The sequence below is a fragment of the Triturus cristatus genome, chromosome 12 (genome assembly GCF_964204655.1).
Source record: "Triturus cristatus chromosome 12, aTriCri1.1, whole genome shotgun sequence".
Taxonomy (NCBI): Eukaryota; Metazoa; Chordata; class Amphibia; order Caudata; family Salamandridae; genus Triturus; species Triturus cristatus.
This window is the reverse complement of record NC_140595.1, coordinates 665,617,298-665,639,318: the sequence shown is the minus strand read 5'-3', so window position 1 is coordinate 665,639,318 and position 22,021 is coordinate 665,617,298. Positions and strand designations below refer to the sequence as shown.

At 44.3% G+C, this 22,021-nt stretch overlaps 1 protein-coding gene across 4 annotated transcripts in view; it reads left to right on the top strand.

The window, feature by feature from the left end:
- LOC146780067 (DNA topoisomerase I, mitochondrial-like) overlaps positions 1–22,021 on the top strand; it is a 1,246,550-nt gene that overhangs the window by 453,456 nt on the left and 771,073 nt on the right. For all 4 annotated transcript variants that reach the window (XR_014972079.1, XM_085637972.1, XM_085637970.1 and 1 more), the window contains exon 14: positions 18,541–18,644. Coding sequence is in view for 3 of the 4 variants with exons in the window: in XM_085637972.1 (XP_085494098.1) it covers positions 18,541–18,644 (104 nt within the window). In the remaining variant the exon portion in view is untranslated. The remainder of the gene's footprint in view (positions 1–18,540; positions 18,645–22,021) is intronic.

The window sequence follows — 22,021 nt, the reverse complement described above, 5'->3', positions numbered from 1 at the left end:
ACGACCGGTGGTGACGATCTTCTAGGAGAGGAGGTTCCTGGAGGGACTTTGCAGCTACATGTCTTTGCCTTGCGGAGGTTGTCATGTCACCTCTGGGCGAGAAAGCAAAACACACACAATTGATGGACGGAATGCAGAACAAATCAAAACATTCACCCCCAGTCAAGAGATTTGGGTTAAATCCATCATTCTTTTGCTCACCATGCCACCCCAGTTTAGACCTGGCTATATGCAAATGAGTCTTGACCCTGTGCCTCATGGGAACAGTCCAACCCGAACTGCCAAGCCAGGTCCTCCCTGGACCGGAAACAAGCATCCTAGGACCGGTTTCGGGGTTTCACCCCTCTTTAGCCAGGATAGCTTGATTCCAGTGGCACGGTGAGCCCAGGACTCACGTCTGTGATGGATGCGTGTGGGGTGCATGTGTGTCCACTTCCCCAAGGGAGTGGTTAACAACTCTGTATCTGCTGAGACACTAGAATGTGTCTCGCAGGACACAACATCCAGAGATACCCTCAGAAAGCAACTGTTTTGTGTAAAAGGACACCTGCCCTACGCACTTTCCAACTGGACTCTGAATTTCAAGCTGCCTCAACACCACTGTGTGTCACCTCTTGTAAAAACAAAAACAGCTGGTTCCTTGATGCTTTGTCCTACTTCCCAGGGATTGGGGTACCCACTAAAAGAGTGGATCAAAAGAAGACGCTCAGCACCTTATACCTATGGATGATGAAAAGCAGCATGACCAGCTCATAAGTGAATGGGTTTTAGACGACTATCAGAGGGCTGCAAAGGAACCAATATGGGTGCTGATTTCTTGAAACCGTAGATGTGAAAAAAAAAAAAGCAAAAGTAAATGTATAGGCACAGCCATGCTGTCAATCTCCCTCTTGATAGCCATTTGCCTGCCATAGGTTGTTAACCCTTCTTGTCTGAGGCAAGTACTTCCCATTTTCTTACATGACCTGTACTGAATAGTCCACTCCCACATAATGCCCCACCATGAGGCCCCTTTTCCAGACGCACCAGGACATAGAAGCAAATCTATGAAACAGCTTAAGTTGTCACTAATCACAGAAGAAAAAGTACACTTTTACATGTTGCAGCAGATCCATTTATTTTGCAGAGTTTACCCTTCACTGATGCTTGATAACACAAATGTAAAAATATTGTTTAGCATTTTTAGCCAATATGTATTTGATGCTTGACCAAAAAAATGAATTGTAAATAAATCATGTATATACCGTGTGAGCACTAAATTAATCAAAGGATGAACTGCACAGCTTTGGATACGCACCATTTCACGAAACTAAATTTTACCACAAATGACCATCCTCCGCCATATGAAAATATTAATAACTGTGCTCCCTGCAGCTGCTGAGCTGTGTCACTGGAAAGCAATGTAGGATCCCTCCATGCAATCATGGAAGGAGTGTGTGACTAAGGAACCATACACGGGTGGGTGTGGAAAAACGAATTTACAAAAAGATATTTCCTTCTTACCTACAGTGCCCAAAATCCAGCCCCTCGCAGCCTAACTCCCAACAAAAAGCCTTAATAAAGCTCACTGCTTTAATCAATCAGTGAATTTGTAAAGCACGCTACTTACCCGTGAGGGTCTCAAGGCGCTGAGAGGGGGGGGGGGGTGCTGCTACTGCTCGAAGAGCCAGGTCTTGAGGAGCCTTCTGAAGGTGAGCAGGTCCTGTGTCTGCCGTTGATGGGTGGGGAGGGTGTTTCAGGTTTTTGCAGCGAGGAAGGAGAAGGATCTGCCGCCGGAGGTTGTTTGTTGGATGCGCGGGACAGCGGCAAGGGCGGAGCTGGTGGGCGGGGGTGTAGAATTTGAGTCTGTCGTTCAGGTATGCACTTATGTGAATCCCACACCATGGTCTTTTGTTTGACTGGGCTTGCACACATGTGCTAGAGTAGAACATTTATGTACACCCACAGTACATTCACTTAAAGAGTTATACAGCATCTCAGACACACTTTGAAGTGGCTCAACCGGGCACAGGGTTGTCACTGTAAGTGCTGCCCAGCAGCCCGTACAGTCACCGGGCAGGAAGGGCTGTTAACTGGGCTGTGCTCCCCAGACTCAGGCGACAGGTGCGTACAATACGGGATGCGCAGGGCGCCTTACCCAGCGGTGCCCTGCCTGGCAGCTCCCAGGGCAGGTAGCTACAGCATACAATGTCCAGGAGGCGAGAGGCGATCCGAGACAACAGAGGTGAGAGGGGAGGCAACCTGCTTCACCACCAGGAACTTCGAGCGAAAGGAGGAGAGCAGGGAGCCCTGCCTGATCGAATGAGAGGAGGCCGACGGAACGTGGGAGAGGGAGGGTACATGCACCGAGCAACGAAGGGCAGAGTTACACAGGCAGATAATTTGGAAATGGAGACCTACCTGGAGGGAGGGACTTAAGAAGCAAGAGACAGTCTGATTCCAAGGAAAGAAACCACCCCAATGAGATATGCACAGAGTACAGGGAGGAATCAACAAAACACACAAACTAGACACAGAGCCGGGAAATGGAGAGATAGAAGAAAGAAAGTGGGCATTTTTATTCCAGGAGAAGCAAGGTGTCCGTGACATGGTGGTCCTAAAACCGTGTGCCATCCTGGGATGAAACTGTAGACGTGGTGCTTCCCCAAATGATCTACGGCCCCAGCTGCTGGCTTTGCTGCTGGCTCTAGGACAAGTGTGCCGGTCGCCGTGCCACCTTAACTTCCCAACTTAATGGCAGAGCGAGGCTCCACTGCAGCCGTAATTACTGCAAAGATGTAGCTTAGTGCCAGCCGATCACTGACCTCTCAGTGGGTATCCAGTGGTAGCCCGGTTATTAGCAAGAAGTCCTCTGTCCAGACTTGCTGGCAGGACTGTGCGAACACTTGAGTGTGTAACACGTGGTGTCAAAGGTACCCCTTTGAAGTATGTCTTTGTGCTAGGCTGCAAACCATGCTGTAACTCTGACGGACAGCAAGAGGGGGGTGGGAACAAAGGGAACGGGGACAACGGGAGGTGGGGCTGGAGGATGGAGGACACGGAAAAAGGGAGGATGCCGCGAAGGGGGACAATGGGAGGGGGTGGGAACAAGGAACTAAAAAGAAAGTACAACTACGGTGTAACAACAAAGTAAAGAGGCCAGTAGCCATGGGAGGATACAAATGACGACATAGCTGTACTAAGGCGGGACTAAAAAGCCTCATAATAAATCAAACAGCATTTACAAAGGACAAACAGACAGGCCAATGAAAATTGAGGGTGGGGGAGTGGGCAAAGCTTCTCTTCTTACTCAACTACCACAGCTCTTCGCAGAGCAGCACTTGCGCACTGGCTCACGCTCGACCTAAAAATTTGTGAGGAGCGCCATTTTTTAAATGATTTATGTGTGTTGGACTTGGCCTTTTTTGCAGGGTCATCCCTGAAATTTTTACCTTCCTCCTGTATTTTTTTCTGACCTGTTGTTGGCTGTTCTGACTCTGGGCACTTTACCACTGCTAATCAGTGCTAAAGTGCATATGCTCTCCCTACTGTAAAACGTATATGTTGGTTGGATTCCATGATTGGCTTACTTGGTTTACTGTCAGGCCCCAGTAAAGTGCACCACGAGTGCCCAGGGCTTGTAAATACAAATGCTGCTGGTGGGCTTGCAGCACTGGTTGTGCCACCCACAGAAGCGGCCTAGTAAAATGTGTCTAAGGTCTGCCATTGCAGAACCTGCGTGCAGTCTGGTACTGTCATGCTGACTGGGCAAGTGCACCCACTTCCCAGTCCCTAAACCTTCCCTTAACTTCATATTAGTCACCCCTATGGTAGGCCTAAGGGCAGGGTGCATTGTAAACATAAGGTAGGACAAGCCCTGATGTGTGTGGCATGTCCTAATAGTGAATTACAGCCATTTTCGTTTTTCACTATTGTAAGGCTACCCGTTCACATAGGCCAGAATGGGCTGTTAGAATTGTTACATCCTATGATCCTAACAGACCCAGGGAACATGGTAGAAAAAACGAGTTTAGTATGCCTGAACTCAGAAAAATAAAATACATCTTTTAGTAAAGTTTATTTTAATATTCTGTGTTTGCAAATACCACTTTTAGAAAGTTGGTATTTGCTTGCCTAACCATTTCAGCCCACCTCTGCTATGATGTGTATCTGCCTGTATGGTTTGTGTGAGTGACAGGGCTGGGGAAACCCAGAGGGGCAGGGCTAGGTAGCCTGGTGGTGAATAGAGAGATTGACATCCAGATGGGTGGGAGGAGTGCACCTGGACTCTGAATAGGGCTGTGCTCTGCCACCACAATGCTGGCTCCGCCTCCTGTGGAGCGGCTGATGTCTCTGCCCTGCACCCTGAATAGAAAGTCAGTCATGTCAACAAAGTGCTCAGGAACTGGTTTAGACTGGGCAAAGGCCCCTCAACCCCAGAGGAACAAAGGAATTAGGGGTATAAGTATTGGGACCCTGCTCCCAAGAAATTGGATCCTGCTTGACAAGAAGAACCTCTGCCTGAGGAGAAGGAACCGGGAAAGCTGTAAGGAGGAGTACTGTCCCTGACTTTGGGGATTGGCCCGCAGTGGTTGCCTTGCTGCTGAAGGAGAGGAGAGAGACTACAAAAGACTTTATTTCAACTTGTGCTTAAAAAGATCTCCAAGGGCTTGGAATAGAGCTTGCCTCCTGCTGAAGTCTCAGGAGCAACAGACTTCACCCCCAGCTCCCCAGAGTTATTTGGAAGTGCCTGCTGCTGTTGTTGGGCCTTCTGAGGGACTGCGTACCAGAGCTGGAAGCGCGACTCAAGGAGGAGAGAGAAGCGTGCCGCCGTCGGAGCTGCAGTCGTCGCATCACGTAAAGGGTGTCGCCGCTGCAGCATCGCATTGAGCGGAAGCATCTCGCATCATCCAAGAAGTGTCTCGCAACGCTGAAGAAGCATGTCGCCATCGCAGCCATCATAGCTGACGCATCGCACCGCATCAAGAAAAGAACCTCGCATCCACAGAGAAGCGTGCCGCCGTCGGAGCTGCTGTCGCATCGCGTAAAGGGGTGTCGCCACTGCAACATCGCATCGAGCGGAAGCGTCTCGCAAACGTCGGAGAAGAGTGCCGCTGCCAAGACCGCTGTCGTCGCATCGCGTAAAGGGTGACACTGCTGCAGCTGCAGCTGACTCATTGAGTCGAGTCTTTTCGCAATATCGGAGAAGCGTAACGCATCTGGAAGATCTTCACGTCTTTATTTCTTTGCACCAAAAACTTCATCGCATCAACATCGTTGCAACACTTTCGTTGCCCTGCGTGTCGCAGCTAAAAGGTACATTGACTTAAAGTGTCACATTTAAGAACTTAAGAGAACTAAGCAAAATTCTACCATCTAAAGTAACAGTATTGTGTATTTTTGTCGTTTAATGGTCTTGTGGTAACTCTATATAAAGAATCCTTCTTTTTAATATAAAAACCTGTGTGGTGTCCATTTGTAGTGTTGTCACTTGGTTACTGTATGTGTTCACAAATGCTTAACCTATAACGCTCTGAGATAAGCCTTGTCTGCTCGCGCCAAGTTACCTAGAGGGTGAGCAGGGGTTATTTTAGGAGTGTAAGGGCATGCATGAAATTGGGTTGTTGGTTGACTGGTTTGTGAGCCTTGGTCAAGCTGCAACCACAGTCCTGGTCAGGGTGCGGCACAAGCCAACCCTAAATTAACATGTGCTCACCCCCTTCCCCCCCCTAATAGCTTAGCATAGAGCAGTCAGGCTCAACCTAGAGGCAATATGTAAAGTATTTGTGCAGCACTTCAAACTGTAATAAAGTGAAAAGCCACGCACAAAAAAAATCCCTTAGAAAGTTATCTATTTTTAATAAATAGAACAAGAACAATGCGACAAAAAAATAATCAGAAGAAATGGCAATATGCAGTTTTAAAGGTTTTAGTAAAAACGCTGCCACAAATCAAAGCAAAAGAAACAATTCATGGACGGAATGATGGACAACGCAAACATTCACCCCCAGTCACAAGGATCTGGGTTAAATCCATTATTCTTTTGCTTGCCACACCACCCCAGTTTGGACCCAGCCATATGCAAATCAGTCTTGACCCTGTTTCTTGTGGGAACAGTCCAGCCCGAACTGCCAACCTTGGTCCTCCCTGGACCGGAAACAAGCATTTTGGGACCGGTTTCAGAACATCACTCTTCATCAGCCAGGCTAGCTTGAATCCAGTGGTGCAGTGAGCACGGTACCCACGTCTTGGCATACCCTTCCCACTTAGGGCGACATATGCAAAAGAAATGATTGATGGACAGAATGCTGGACAATGCAAACATTCACCAGCAGTCACAAGCATCTGGGTTAAATCCATCATTATTTTGCTCACCACACCACCCCAGTTTGGACCCAGCCAAAGGGTCAAGACTGATTTGCATATGCCTGGGTTCAAACTGGAACGGCATGGTGAGCAAAAAAACGATGGATTTAGGCCCAGATCTCTGTACTGGGGTGAAAGTATGACATTGTTCTGCATTCTGTCCATCAACTGTAGTTTTAGCGTTTGTCACCCCGAGTGGGACTGGTATGCCCAGACGTGGGTCCCGTGCTCTCCATGCCACTGGAGTCAAACTATCCTGGCTGAAGAGGGGTGAAACCCCGAAACCGGTCCTCGGATGCTTGTTTCCAGTCAAGGGAGGACCTGGTCTGGCAGTTCGGGCTGGACTGTTCCCTTTGGGCACAGGGTCAAGACTGATTTGCCTATGACTGGGTTCAAACTGGAATGGCATGGCGAGCAAAAAACAGTGGATCTCTGTACTGGGGTGAATGTATGACATTGTTTTGCATTCTGTCAATTGTAGTTTTTACACAAATCACAAAGCGCCATCTGTGGTTATCTGGTTGTGCCCAGACTGGAACAAAGTCGCAAGTTCAGGCTAACTGCGACTTGAGAGAGGATGTGAGGGTGCAAAGGAAGACACAAATTCAGGTGTTGTGATTGGGGAATAGTATCCTTATGTAAGCTCAAATGGATAAAAACGGTGCCTTAGACCAATGGGATGGCATGCATAAGAATGGACTCTTTGTGAAATTTTCTGAAAAAATACTTATTCATCATATACTCAAAAATAAGCCCTCATGCAGTTCAGTGTAGCTGAACGAAACACGTTGGCCGTAACCGTGGCTGTGTTTTAAGAAAAGTAAAATATAACCTTCTCAATAACAGAAGTAACTAACATACAAAAGGAACGTTGGACTTTTTTGTGGGTGCACCATCTTGTGGCTGATTCTTATGTATTTCTACTCAGCAGTGGTGTCCAGCAACGACTGATATTTTGAATGTAGTGTACCAATATTCAATTAAAATGAACTGTGTGGGAGGTGCACTTCCAGGAGTCCGTTTTTGCAGGTTTTGATTATACAACTTTAAGGAAGTGTGGCCCACCTATAGGAACCCAGTTGGGTAAGCTGAATACAATATTTCAATCGCTGGTGCTCCGTGTTGGTTTGCAAGACTTTGCGTTGTCTGGTATTGGTTCTAGCTAAACTATGTGGTTAGGATTTGTCACTTTTTGTCGGATCTGGGGAGCTGGACGGCATAGCTTAGGAGAGCCTTGTGGTGGTTCCAGTGAGGCTGATAGCTGTGTGGCAAGGCTCTGCAGGGCTTTGTGTCACTTCCCGCCTAATCCAATGGGGACTACAGCTGGACTTGACAGAGCACATTCAGGCCCTCTTTTAAGGGGCCAGTACTAGTGTGGCACCACTTGGGAGGACAGGACTCGCAGAGCCCAGGTGCTGGTCTCAAGGTTGTTGGAAGCCTGTTATGTCCCTGATACTTCTGATCAGGAGGACAGCCAACTAGCCCTTGGAGTTCTGGGGTCACAGTTGTAGGTCGTGTCATTCTCACCCAGGCATGAGACCAGCAGGTTAGCACAGCAGAAAAGCAGTCCAGCAGAGTGGCAGTCCCTTCATTAGCACAACAGTCCTTCCTGGCAAGGCATCCATAGGTCTAAAAGTGTACTGATGAGCTGGTGTCTGAGGTCCAATATTTATACCTAGTGCCTGCCCTCTGGAAGGTGGGAGAAGCTTTTAGATGTTTTCCTTTGAAGACCCTAGGCATCCTGCCTTCCTTTTCCGGGCTCCAGACTAACTACAAGGGGTATGCAGCCCTTTGTGTGGAGGCAGGACAGAGCCTCTTCCAGTTTGTGGTGAGGTGCCCAGCTCCTATTTTTCATCCTGCCAGTGATGGCCCATCCAGGCACCCCTAAGCACCCTATTGCGCGTAGCTGTCTAGGAGGAATACAGAATGCCCAACTGTCGGCTACACCCTGTCATGTGACACAGAGACAGGTTGCAGGCACCCAAATGGTTAAAGCAGGAAAATGGCAACTTTCTAAAAATGACAGAACAAGGAACCTAGCTACCTTTTAATGCTGCTATTTATTTAAACAGACAAAGGGCCAATTTCTTAATTTCATTGGTCCTGGTTATTTATTACTTCACATGTCATATTTTTTCAACATTTCATACACGACTGAAACGGGAAATACAATTATTTTATACACTGTATCAGACAAGTGCATCACAATAAGTCAAACATGGAATGTTACATACTATATAAACCATTTGACAAATGATACATGAGAAACATTTAACATTGAATGTGGCAAAACACAAATTCATATATACCCCAGTCAGTATTTCAAATTTTTCAAATATATAGCAATCACTTTGTGTACTTTATACAATTCGTAAAGAATACTAGCCATTGGGAACCAACATAAATGCAGACGGGGTTAACTTGGTACTGTATTTCCCTCAGAGCTGCTTGTATTCATGAATCGCAGTTCCTCAATGGTAAAAGAAATACCAGCGCATTTCAAATCCCAGTGACACTCGTGGGACTCTCTTCAGGGCTTGTGACTTAGTGTTATCTAAAAAAAAATATATATACATGGCCGCTATTATATACATACTCTGACCCTTTTCTCATATTCACTTTTATGTAGCTATCATGAATGCTTAATGATACCTGATTAATAGGCTCTTTTGCATCAACCTGGCGTGCTCATCTTTTCCTATGTGATATGGAAAAGTGAATTCACTTTATACGGAACTTTCTAAAAGTGGCATTTTCAAAATTGGAATTCAAAATCCAACTTCATTATGAGTGAGGATTTTTCATTACAATTCCAAAGACACCAAACATGAAATGGTTACCCATTCCCATATGGAAATTACAGCTTATTAAATGTAATAAGGTAACTCAAATGCATCTTATGGGAGCGGGAGGCCTTGCAGTAGTGAAAAACTAAGTTAAGAGTTTTTCAATACCAGGAAATGTAAAACTTAAAGGTCTATGTCCAACTTTTTAAATGCACTGAACCCCTGCCCTCTGGGCTGTCAAGGGCCTATCCTAGGGGTGACTTAATGTAGTAGAAAGGAAGTTTTGAGTCTGGCAAAAGGTATATTTTGCCAGGTCGACATGGCAGTTTAACACTGCACACACAGGCTGCGATGGCAGGCCTCAGACATGTTTAAAAGGCTACTTAAGTGGGTTGCACAACTAGTGTTGCAGGCCCACTAGTAGCATTTAATGTACAGGCCCTGGGTAAACATACTACCATTTTACTAGCGACTTAAGTCAAATAAATGTGGAAATTGGATACAAGTCAGTTTTACCATGCTTAGAGGAGACAGCACAAGCACTGGTAAAGTGCACAGAGTCCTAAAGCTTCTAAGGAGTCCATCAGGAGCCACAAGGGTTCAGTCATTGTTAACTCACACAAAACTACATCTCTCCTTCTGTTAGATAAAAAAAAAACAATACATTTTTCTACAAATATATATACAATCATAGCTCTTCAATAAGTCTTTGTGGTGCTATGTTCACATATCCCATCCATATTTTCGGAAACTGGGTGCAGGCAGTAGAATTGCCCATGATCTACGTTGGCAATGTAGGACCAGCCGTAGTCTGGAGGTTTTTACTTGTACTTTCAGACCCAATTTCTACAGTGACATCAGGTCCTGGTGAATGATGAGCCACATGTCGGAAATGCATGGGATCTCGTATAATGCACTTTCCAGGATGTTGGGCTGTCACCATGTATTCTTTGCTGGTCACAACTTGAAAAGGCCCAGCATCGAAGGAAGCATCAGATTTTCATTTTCTAGTGTAACTGACAATCACTCGATCTCCTGTAGTGAAAATAACTTCTTTTGCATGTTGATGATTGTCTGCATAGGCCTTCATTTTCCTTTTACAATCCAAGTCTTTTATACAAATTTCTTCCTCAGTACTTGATCTTCTGGTGGTCCATTGAGGTAACCTGATCGTCATGGCTCTCCCAGAGATCAAGGTTGCAGGGCTTTTACCTGTGGTCAAGTGAGGTGGCGAATAGTAAGCTCAGAGTAGGATTCAAGACCGTTTTAAGGTCGAGCTTTTCCAATGTCGCACGATGAACTTTTCTTAAGAGTACTCCTGAAACGTTCGACAAGGTCCTTGGCCTGTGGCCAAAGAATGTGCTCTTGTGATACGTCGCGTCAAGATGACTGAGATTCTCTGTATTCTCTACTGTTAAAAGGTGGTAGTTATCAGATTTTAAGATTGCAGGAACATCTCATGAAGATGCCATCTAATCTCTTGATGACTCTTTCATGAGTGATAGATTAGAGATCTTCTATCAATGAAAAATGGGAGCATTCATCAACAATCGACCTCAGGTGATTTCCATTGTCAAGAGGACGAATAAGTTCACTGTAATTCTTTCCCATACATGCTTTGGCAACTATGACATGTTTAAGGTGTGTTGAGTGGTTTTCAATGAGAGGCAGTTGCATAAATGACAGGTCTTCAATTCTCTCATTGCGATGAGGAAAACAGATTCTTTCTCGGAGCTAATTTTGTGGCAACGATTCCACGATGTCCTTCATGGGCCACTTCAGTTATCTAATGTCAGACTCTCCAGAATAACAATTCTCAAACTTTCCAGGGTAATGCCTTTGTTAGTAATGGACAGTTAATCTTCGGCATTTTTAAACTTTTGGTAATCGCGGTCACTGGTCAGAGGAAGAGTATGCTGGTTTCAAGACTGATGTATAATAATGTGTTTTTAGTTTTAACATTGACTCATGACAGCTACAGTTTGTTCCAGCAAAATGGCAGCTGGTGTGCTTGATGTCACAGTGACATTTATATAGGCTTCAGCCATCTTGGAAGGGATAACTGGCACTGTAGAGGCACTCGTGAGACATGGTCAGCAGGGATTTGATTTTTACCTGGACTGTGCATGTTTGTGTTATTGTATTCTTGTAATCGTAATCCCAAAATGTCAATTCTAGGAAGCATCTTTGCCTTCGGATTGCCAAAGATAGTCATACATGCTTGATCTGGAACAATCTTGAATGACTTTCCATATAAAAATATGCAGAAATGTTCACAAGCCCAAACCACGGAAAATGTTTTTCTCCGGTTGTGAATAAGCTCATTCAGTTTGGGACAAACATCTGCTTGCATATGCCGCAACGTCTTAAAACATTTGTCTGTCCGCTGTGCTGTGCAAGGATTGCACCGAACTTGACGGGGCTAGTGTCAACAACAACCTCTATATGAAGCTTTGGATCAAAGTATGCCATTTCAGTAGCATTCTCAACAGCTTGTTTGATTTTCTTTGCTTGCATTCATGTGAGCAATAAAATTAAATATTTTTCATCAAGTCTCTTAACGGCACACTTACAGTGACAAAGACTCTTATATATCTAGAACAGTAGCTGGCCATGCCAAGGAATGAACGTAACACAGAAACATCTTGTGGGGGTCTGACCGTTGAGAATGCTTGCAGTTTAGCTGGATTGGCTGACATACCCCCATCAGAAAAGATATGGGCAGAATGTGTTTGCTTTGTCTTCTGGAACTTGCATTTCTCAGCATTTGACGTCAAACTTGCTTCAGTGAGCAAACACTTGAATGAGAGCTTTTTTGTGCTCCTTTTATGTAGCTCTGAAAACCTTTATATCACTATAATTGAAAGCGTTCATTACAGGCTGTATGATGCATCAAATGACATCTTAAAAAAGCTCTACTTAGTCTTTTATAATGGAACAGATCAATATTTATAGAAAAAATTATAATGTACCTGCAGTTCTCCTTGAGTTCCAACTGCTATGTCGGCAATGTGCGGACCTGGATGTCGTTCTTTCAATTGCCTTGTTTGCTTGATGCATATCCATGCAGATGCATAAAGGTCCTTAACTTTCCTTTTTGGGTACTACCACTATGGAATAAACCCAGGCCATTGAACGCTCAAACAAGTAAGGATTCAAGTTCTTTTTCAAGAGCTTCCTGGAAATGAAATGCTATTAGTTTGTTTCTTTGAGCAATAGGACGGGCGTCCTCATTAATGTGTAATTGTACTTTCATAGTCTTAAGTTTTCCCAACCCATGAAACAACAAAAGGAACGGACTTTCTATTTCGTGAATAGCATTCATGTTAAGTTAAGTGATATCAGTCCCATATCAACAACTGTGCTCAAGCTGATTAAACAAAAGGAACAAATGATGGACGGAATGCTGAAAAATAGAAACCTTCAACCCCAGTCACAAGAATCTGGATTTAATCTATAATATTTTTGTGCAGCACACCACCCCATTTTGGACCCAGCCATATGCAAAAAAAGGCTTGACCCCGTGCCTCATGGAAACAGTCCACCTCAAACTGCCAAGCCAGGTCCTCCCTGGACCGGAGGCAAGCATCCTGGGACTGGTTTCATGGCATCATCCTCATCAGCCAAGTTAACTTGAATCCAGTGGTGCAGTGATTACGGGACCCACGCCTGGGCCTACCCTTCCCACTTAGGGCAACGAAAGCCAAAGGTACAAGTGATGGACGGAATGCTGAGCTATGCAAACATTCACCGACAGTCACAAGGATCTGGGTTTAATCCATTGTTCTTTTGCTCACAACACCACCCCAGTGGGAAGGATATGCCCATACGTGGGTCCCATTTTTACTGCACCACTGGATTAAAACTGGCACTTGACGCCGTACCTACTTCAGATAAAAGGAGCAATGTTTGCGCTCAACCTTTGCCTAGACCACCATAGTTTGAAGTGTTAGATGCTTGGATGCATGCAGCACAGGATAAACAGGGAGAAATACGAAGAGAGGATGAAGAAAACTGAGGTCATACCAGAACGCACAATGCGATGCACAGCTTAAGAAATGCAGAGTGCATACCATAGAGAAGAAAGGCTATACCCGGTGCTGGTAGAAGAGGGAGATCCCCACGGCAGGAGTAAATAGGCAAATGGAGGTGACATTGACAACGAAGACAGCTTGTTGAATGGTTTACCTGAGTGTCCTCCACCTTACAGTCCACAATCAGGTCGACGGGTGCGTGACTTGGAAAGTGCGGAAAATGTGGAAAGTGCAGTACCTCAAGTGGGTCCTGGTACAGGGGTTATAGGAAGGATATCCACAGGAGGAGGAGGTACAGGAGTGTCCAATTTGGGAGGCATAGAACTTGAATGTAGTCAATGCTGCTTCACAGTTGTCTGAAATTCTTTCAGTTCCGGTGGTTACCATTGGTCCTGTTACTGTGTATGACCCGAGGTCAATGGAAAGCCTTAGTCATCCCATACATGATGAAAGGACTGGATTGGGTTGAACAGGTAGCACAAGTGGGATTTGTTCATCATTAGTGCGTAAGGAGTCTAGTACCCCTTTAGCAGCTACGGCTGATCCTTCAGGAGTACGCTTTGGTTCCAGTACTATATGGTCTATACCTATGGCAAGCACTAGCTCAGACCTACAGATGTGGGCAACTCCAGTGAGAGGACCAATTGTTGCAGCCTCGGAAGCCAGTATGAGTCTGGGAGCCACTGGAAACCAGCATGTCTTGGATGTTTCAATCTTGGAGTCCTCTTTGAGAGACCATAATAACAATAGCAAGGAGAGTCCGAATGATAAAGTCAGGGTACCATCAAGGCTGCAGTTAAGGTGAAGCTATTGGACGTGATGAGGCTGAAGGCTGAGGTAGATGAGATCATTAGTTGGAGTTTACCTTTGGATAGGATAGAAACCTATGAGCCAGGTGACCTGTTTGTAGCGAAGGATGTCACAAGCGGGCCAAGAGGAGCACATGATAAGTTATCTCATTAGCCCTGAGTTATGGAGTAGACTTGTCTCAAACAAAAATGCTACTGGAGAAACATAGGTTTAACTGCAGTGATCAGGAGCTGGAGGAAAAGAGTGTTAGGATTGAAGACACATACACAAGAGTTGGTCATATAAATAAGGTCTTGGAGTATGTTGGATAAGTGGGAGGAAAGATGGTTAAAGCAGAAGAGTGAGGAAACACCACCTCCAGGAGGGGTGGGGGGCACATAGGGAGTTGAGGCATACCAGTTGCGGGAGATGCCTAGTGAAGATTGTGCATGTTCCTTGGAGTAAAGGTGACCTAGCTGCATTTACAAATCATTTCCCCAGGCTAAGGCAGAAACAAGTTGATCGCCTTAAATCTTGAAGGTGTTGTGGATTGACTTAAATACTGTCGGGAGGAGCTGGGGGTACACGACTTGGAGCCCTCTTTTGATGTTTGTATCATGGCCAAACCGGTTCTAGACGAGGCCTGTCCTTTTAACATGCCCAGAGGCGGCGAGGAGGCGGAGTCAGGTTGCGTCACATCAACCTTTGGGAACCTATTGGGACACTCTGAGAAGGAGGAAGGTGGAACCGGAGGAAGGACAAATGAGGAGACGCTGTCCGGAAAAATGGAGATGGAGGCAACGTTGAATCCAGGTTCCCGCGAGCAGCAACGAGACTGACGTAGAGCTGAGGATGCCGCTACGCCCCTGCTGTTGGAATCCAGCGTCGGACGAGTCCGGCACCACGTTATCGCCAGCCACCCCCCAGGAGGAGGGTAGCGCAAACAGGTTCGGGCCGTATCCTCGGGTTTACTAAGACACCGGGTGGGTACGGTTAGTTAACCGGGAGGTCACTACTGCGTTTTCTTGGGTTTCACATCTGGTAACAAACACGGTACTTCCTCACCTCCGGTCTTCCCTCCCATTTTCTTTGGAAAAGCAAAACCTCAACATTGACATTTAGTTCTTTCTTTTGTGTCTGGGACCTTTGTGACTTCTGGAGCCAGCCCAGGACCCTGCCCGGAACCTCGACCGGAGAGGTCACCCTTGACAGACTGCGGGACCGGTGACTTAAAGGAGCACACCCTTACAACCATACTAGTGGATTACTTTAGTTTAAAGGTGGGAGGGACTGGTGTAAATAAAAAAAAAAAACCTTCTCCTACAACTCAGAGTATCTGTGTTTACTTAAGCGTCAGCCCTCCCCGCTTCCTAACCGGGCCTTTGACAAATACCCTGTTTGAAATTGTGGTTCCTAGTGATCTATGGTCTGCTTGTAAAATAGCTATTGAATGGCCTACTGTTGACCCAGAGAGGGATCCAGTAACCCATGATCCTTCGCCAGTGGTTATGAAGACATACGATCAAGTGATCACATGGTTGCAGTCCAAAATAGCCCCGCAATACATTGATTAGGTTAAGATAGATCGAGCGACCCAGGAACCTAAAGAGTCAGTGCATGCTTATTCCAAAATGCTATTGCAAGCCTTTAAGCAGTACAAGAGGTTGGACACACTCTACCCTAAAGTCATGGGCTAATTCGTATCCAAATTATTGGCTAGACTGAAGCCTGAGGTTAGCCTCATGTTCCAGCAACACTTAATCTGCAGGCAAAATAAATCCATAGACTAGAACTTATGGTATGCCATGGAAGGATAAAGGAGAAGTTGATTCTGGTTCAGCAGATTTTATTTACAAAAAAAGTGATTCAAGTTCTTTTAGGTTTTTAAAGACCCAACTAGGGGGAATCCCTTCAGGTAGTCACCATTTACCTCCCGCAACCTTAACCACAGGTCACCCAGGTGGAATGTCCTGGAGAATGTGAAGATAGCGGCTACAACATTGTCCCATGACACTGGACATGACTTGGTCCGGTGGCCATTTCAACAATTGAAATTCTCAGACCAGAAACCTTTTTCACAAAGACTTTTAGCTTACAACAGTGGCTATCTTTGAAGAATCTGGTTCAAAACATACTGCATGTAATAAAATGGTTTAGCAGTCACAAAACACTTTTAAACAAGCATTTGCAATACAATAGGTCTCTCCTTTGGGAGTTTATATGTATTTAGTAATGCAGCATATTGTGTTGCCCTGGAGCTTTCTGGATTCCGAGTCACTGATGAGCAAGTGGTGTCCAGTGGTTTTGGGCAAATCACTTAAAATACAAGTAGCAATCTCGGAGGTTTGGTGGGTGCGCGGTGAAGGGGTAGGGAGAGACGGCACAGGGCGAGCAGGAAACAAGATGCAATGGTGAAAATGAAAGTGGTGAGGGGTTGGAGAGACGGCACGCAATGTGACTGGAATGTAATTTGCGCTTATAAATTACTCCATATGGTCACATTTAAACAAACTCAATGGAACTACATCAAACATGCTGTGAGGTCAAAGTGGCCAACTCGGGAGTTTGAGTCTCTGCATCGGCTCCACATCCTGTGGAATTAGGCAAATCTCTTAAAATACAGGCAGCAATCTCGAGGGGTGGTGGGGGCAGGGTGAAGGGGTAGGGAGAGATGGCACAGTGCAAGCAGGCTGCAATGAGCCGGAAACAGGAGTTAATTGTAAAAATAAAAGCAGTGCCCCGTGATTTGGGGCAAATGACTCAAAATGCAAGCAGTGATCTGAGGGGTGTTGGGTGCGGGGTGAAGGGTTAGGGAGAGACCGCACAGGGCGAGCAAGAAACAAAATGCAATAATGAAAGCGGTGAGGGGGAGGGGAGAGACAGCATGCAATGTGACTGGAACAGCATTTGCGCTTTTAAAGGACTCCATAGGACAACATTTAAAAACAAGCGTTCGCACACGTGAAGAGCAGCTATTAAAAAGAAAAAAAGTCCCTATCCAGAAAATAAAGCGGACAAGCCCACTAAGAACATACAACAGATCATCCTGCAGTGCAAGCACTGTATGCTCGCCTTAAAAAGATGTTAATATTTACATCCAAAAACGATTTTGTACTTTTACACAACACAATCTAACATTTATTCCCAAAAAGAATGTGTAGAAACACTTTTTAAATGTAAAATCTAACTATATTAATTGAAAAAAATGATTGGCAATCAAAGGAGAGGTATGACTGCCCTTTTTGAAGACCTTCATTTGTACACTGTGAGAGGGGTACAGAAGCACGGAGATGTCAGTAAATGTTTGCAATTCTTTTAATGGGGGGGCGGGGGGGGGGGGGGGGGAAGTACCAACGATTCTCAGTAGCAAACAGATACTGTAAGATGGCGTGTCCCTGTCCATTTATATCTGTGTCAAGCACTGTCTATTCTATTACAATTTAATATGCGATGGTGTGTGTATAAAGACATGGATTGATTTATTTATCTCACATTAAAACTGTATTACACCAGATAGGCCTGCCCCAACTATGGGAGACCCCCGAGGAAAGCTGTGTAGGGGTACAGAGAACAGAGCTGTTGGCCCTATTTAGACAGTATAATCTAGCTCTGTTACACTGCTCACCACCCAAGGGCAGGCTGACCACAGAATTTCTACAAATAAAATTGGTGCCGAGTAGGGAGGAGTTTCTAGATTTGATCCTACCCCCTATGGCAAAAAAGCTGTATATCCATTTAAGGTATGGTTGCCTTCCAATCGGGGAATTGACTTGTAAATGGGCCGGAAGAGATGAGGGGATCTGCCCAGTGTGCAACGAAACCAAAGAAGATCTAGCTCATGTTTTATTCTTTTGTCCTGCTTACAATGGAATACGTAGATCTTGGCTTGTGCCGCTGTGCAGAAATCTGGGCCTAAAACAATGTGCCCAAGCCTGTAGGATCTTACGTTATGATACCTCACCTCCCATCGTGTTCTCGGTCTCTCGCTTCCTATATGGCATGTGGCGAAGGAGGTCAGCCTTGATCAATTAACTAATCAACTGGTTGTTTTTAACATAGAATGAATTCATTTGCTCATTATCTCTCGCATGATAACCTTTGTTTAATAACTTTTTATCTTCCCAACTATTTATGTATTTTATTCTGTATGTACATATTTTATCTGTGCTTTTATGGTCATCGACCGAAATAAAGTTATCATATGAAATATGATTTATTTACGAAATTGAAATCCACGTTAAATGCCTGGGCACATATGGATCTGTAGGAAATTAATCTCTAAGCCTACTCAGTCTGCTGGTCTTGTGTAGTTTAAAGAGCAAGAAATCCAAGACCAGGGTCTGCATCAGGGGCTACCTTTGCCAGCTGCGTTAGTGTGAAATTTAATGTCGTAAGCTCAAATTGTTTGGCTATTTTGCTAACACTGTGCCTGCACCTGGGTCCACGAAAACACATTTGTCCACTGGATGTTTTGAAACCAGTAAGTGATGAAAATATATTTTGAAAGTAAGAAATCATCCGATTAACATGTTGGAATGATATCATGCCTGTAGAATGTCAATTAACCCTCTTTGCGTTTTATTAAGGGAAACCAGGAGACCAAGAAGAAGAGAACCAAGGAAGAGAAGGATGCGATTGCAGACATTAAAGCAAAAAAGAAAGAGGAAGAGGAAAAGTTGCAGTGGAAATGGTAAGGTTCACCAGCACATGAGATGCAACTACATGTTTAGTGAATGTAGAAGTTTTCAAAAGAGGATTGTGACAAATAGATGAAGTACCATTTAGTGAACATCATTGTACTAAACAACTAAAAGACAAAATCAACCAGAAAGACACCAAAGCGCCCCGAATAATTTTCATGTACTTCCAAAATGTCAACATCTCTCAGTAGGAGTTGTTGGTAAATAATTGTCAACGGAAAATAAATTAGTAAACAACTTGCTAGAGGGTTTTGCTTTTTTTCTATTTTTGATTCGGAGAAGAGAACAGTTCTTACAGGAACTCTATCCACCAGAGGTGATCAGCATCTGTGCAAGCTGGTCTGGAGTCAGATTGTATGGTCTTATGAAATAAACATGGCACTTTAAATATTGACCTTGCATCGAAAGGTAGCAAAAGTTAAGTGTTGGCTTTAACCCCTTGTGTGCCACGCCCTTTCCCCGCCCTGTGCCGGGCGTTGCATTAGCGGGCGGGGTTCATGATGAGCTGGACTCGTCATGGGCACAGCGCAACCGCGGCCCATGACGAGTCCAGCTCGTCATGGGCACAGAAGGGGTTAAGGGTCTAACATGGGTTCAGAAGAGATGGCTGCATTCCAGATTTTCAGGATAATCTCTATGTAAAATATGTAGAAGAGTCCATGTAGAGTCATTGTGCTGTACATCCCCAGCCCATCTGATCCTCTACATTGGAAGTCACTGCAGTGCATTGGGAGTTACTACTTCACTGGTAAGGTTTTAAAATCTTTACTTCGGGAGTCACTATATCACAGGCGAGGAAACAAATGTTTCAAATTTATGTACATAAGTGGATAGATGTGTGTATGATATATATATATATATTCACTGAAAAAAACATAGGTTTCAGGGGTGTTATAGTTAGCTGGACATTTCCCTCGTACAAAACCCTAGAAATTCCTTTGTTATAGTTAGTTCAGCTAACTAGAACTCGCGCCCCCGCAATGCACTGCTGATGACATCACATATTACATCCATCATGACATCTCAAAGGACATCACTGATGACGTCATCCATGTGATAAATTAGTGCATCTTCTCACACCCTAATATAACCTTTGATACACTGACTCAAAATTTCAAACGGCCATTTTGACAACCATAGATACTCCAATACCAATAACTACACACCAACTCATTGACTTTTAGGTCTACATACATGTCCACTCACTCACCTGTACATTCACTCATACTTAGTCACTCTGTGCATTTATACACCTATATAGACACTCACACACACCCAATCATCCATTGAGGTACTGACACATCTAGTCAGTCATGCAAATAATTAATCACAGTCCAATTTACTCACCTATACAGTTAAACACACTCAAGTTCACTTACTCATAAAAATACTAACACATTCTGTGTCTTCCTGCAGAAAAACAAACAGCACATGACACAGATATCCTTGCACTATGATGCATACAGCCACTCCCAAAATCACACACTCTCACATATAGATAGTTATATACTCTTACACACATATACACTGCGTTTCACATATGTAGTTACTGACACATGTACAACTGAGATATACATTCAATCACTAACGCACCCATACATACTCACCCAACCATATAGTCCATCACAGACGCACTCTTAAAACCATGCACCCACTCACACATCTAGTCACAGAGTCACACACACCCTACCCACACAAACACTCAGGCACCCATACAGATACTCAGACAACCAATCAATAACCCATATAGACACTCATATAGCTATTCACAAAACCATGCAGCCACTTATACACCAACACACAGACCCATACAGACATTCACACAGTTTAGTCACTAGTCTGCAGTAAGATACATTTAATGACTCGCTTATAGTCAGTCACGCACCTAGAAAATCATCCATTCACACACTTGTACACCCACTTATTTTTCAACAGGCCTTTCCCTATATATATTAAACATATTAAAACTGTTCATAAACACATACTCAATGGATGATGTCATCAGTGATGTCATTTGAGATGTCATCAGTGATGTCATCAGTGATGTCACTGACCATGTCATGAGTGATGTAATATGTGACGTCCTCAGCAGTGCATTGCGGGGGCGCGAGTTATAGTTAGCTGAACCAACTATAACAGGGGAATTTCTAGTGTTTTGTACGAGGGAAATGTCCAGCTGACTAGAACACCCCTGAAACCTATGGTTTTTTCAGTGAATTCCTAAGGTTTTTTAAATGCCAATTCCTAACTATAACGTGCATGAAACCTATGGTTTTTTCAGTGAATTCCTAAGGTTTTTTAAATGCCAATTCCTAACTATAACGTGCATGAAACCTATGGTTTTTTCAGTGAATTTCAAAGGTTTTTTAAATGCTAATTCCTATCTATAATTTATCTGTAAAGATATCATGAAAAGCATTCTTTTTTAAAAGTAGGGTGCACATTAGTTTTGTGGAAAAGCATCTTTGTGATTGGTTAAGAAAAAGCAGTTTCAACGTGGAGTACATATCATAGGATAAAATTTGCTCAGCTCAACCACACCTGCTACTTGCATTTGGAATGCACTGTTAGAACTTAAATCAATTGTCAACTTTCAACCTGCACGTGTCGTTAAATGTTCAAGAAAATGTTACAAAAAAAATATCGTAAAGTTTTAAAAAATTGATGAACTTTTAACGTGCACGTATTGTAGAATGTTCTAGAAAGTGTGTTGATAGAATACGTTGCACTTCTGACTCCTATGTGTTGTTGAATATTTTAAAAAACGGTTCATATGGAAAATTAAAAAGAAACCAATAGAGAAGTTTTGAAACCTAAAAGAATCAAGGAAGTATTCTAATTTATTCTTTACATGTATTTGTGTGCAGCAACAAAATTATAGACACAACAGCACTAGGAAGAAGAAGCAGGGAGTGGGGGGACGGGGGAGATGGGCAGAATGGCACACATGCAAAATTAAGTACAGCACAAGTATAGACAAACGATGGCCAAATTGAAACACACTAACAAGGAGCACAAGTCACACAACCCGCCAACATCACACCACTGAACGAGCATAGAAGTGAAAACCACGCTGTGTTCATACAGGATGTGTACAAAGGCCAGTCGTTGGTGTTGTGGGATGTCTGCGACCGTGGTCATCATGGATGAGATGCCCAGCATGTGGCACATGGTCGAGTTCACTGTGTGTTATGCTGCCAAATGGCTGCTCCTCCCTCCCACGAGCCCCCACACTTTTGCACAGTGCGCTGTTGTATCTCATGCACTCGTACGGCACCATTGTAATGCCTATTTGCGCATGTCCTGCTACATTCCAACTTCAACATCACAGTGCCGTTTGGAGGTGGTGCATGCCACTTTACAACAT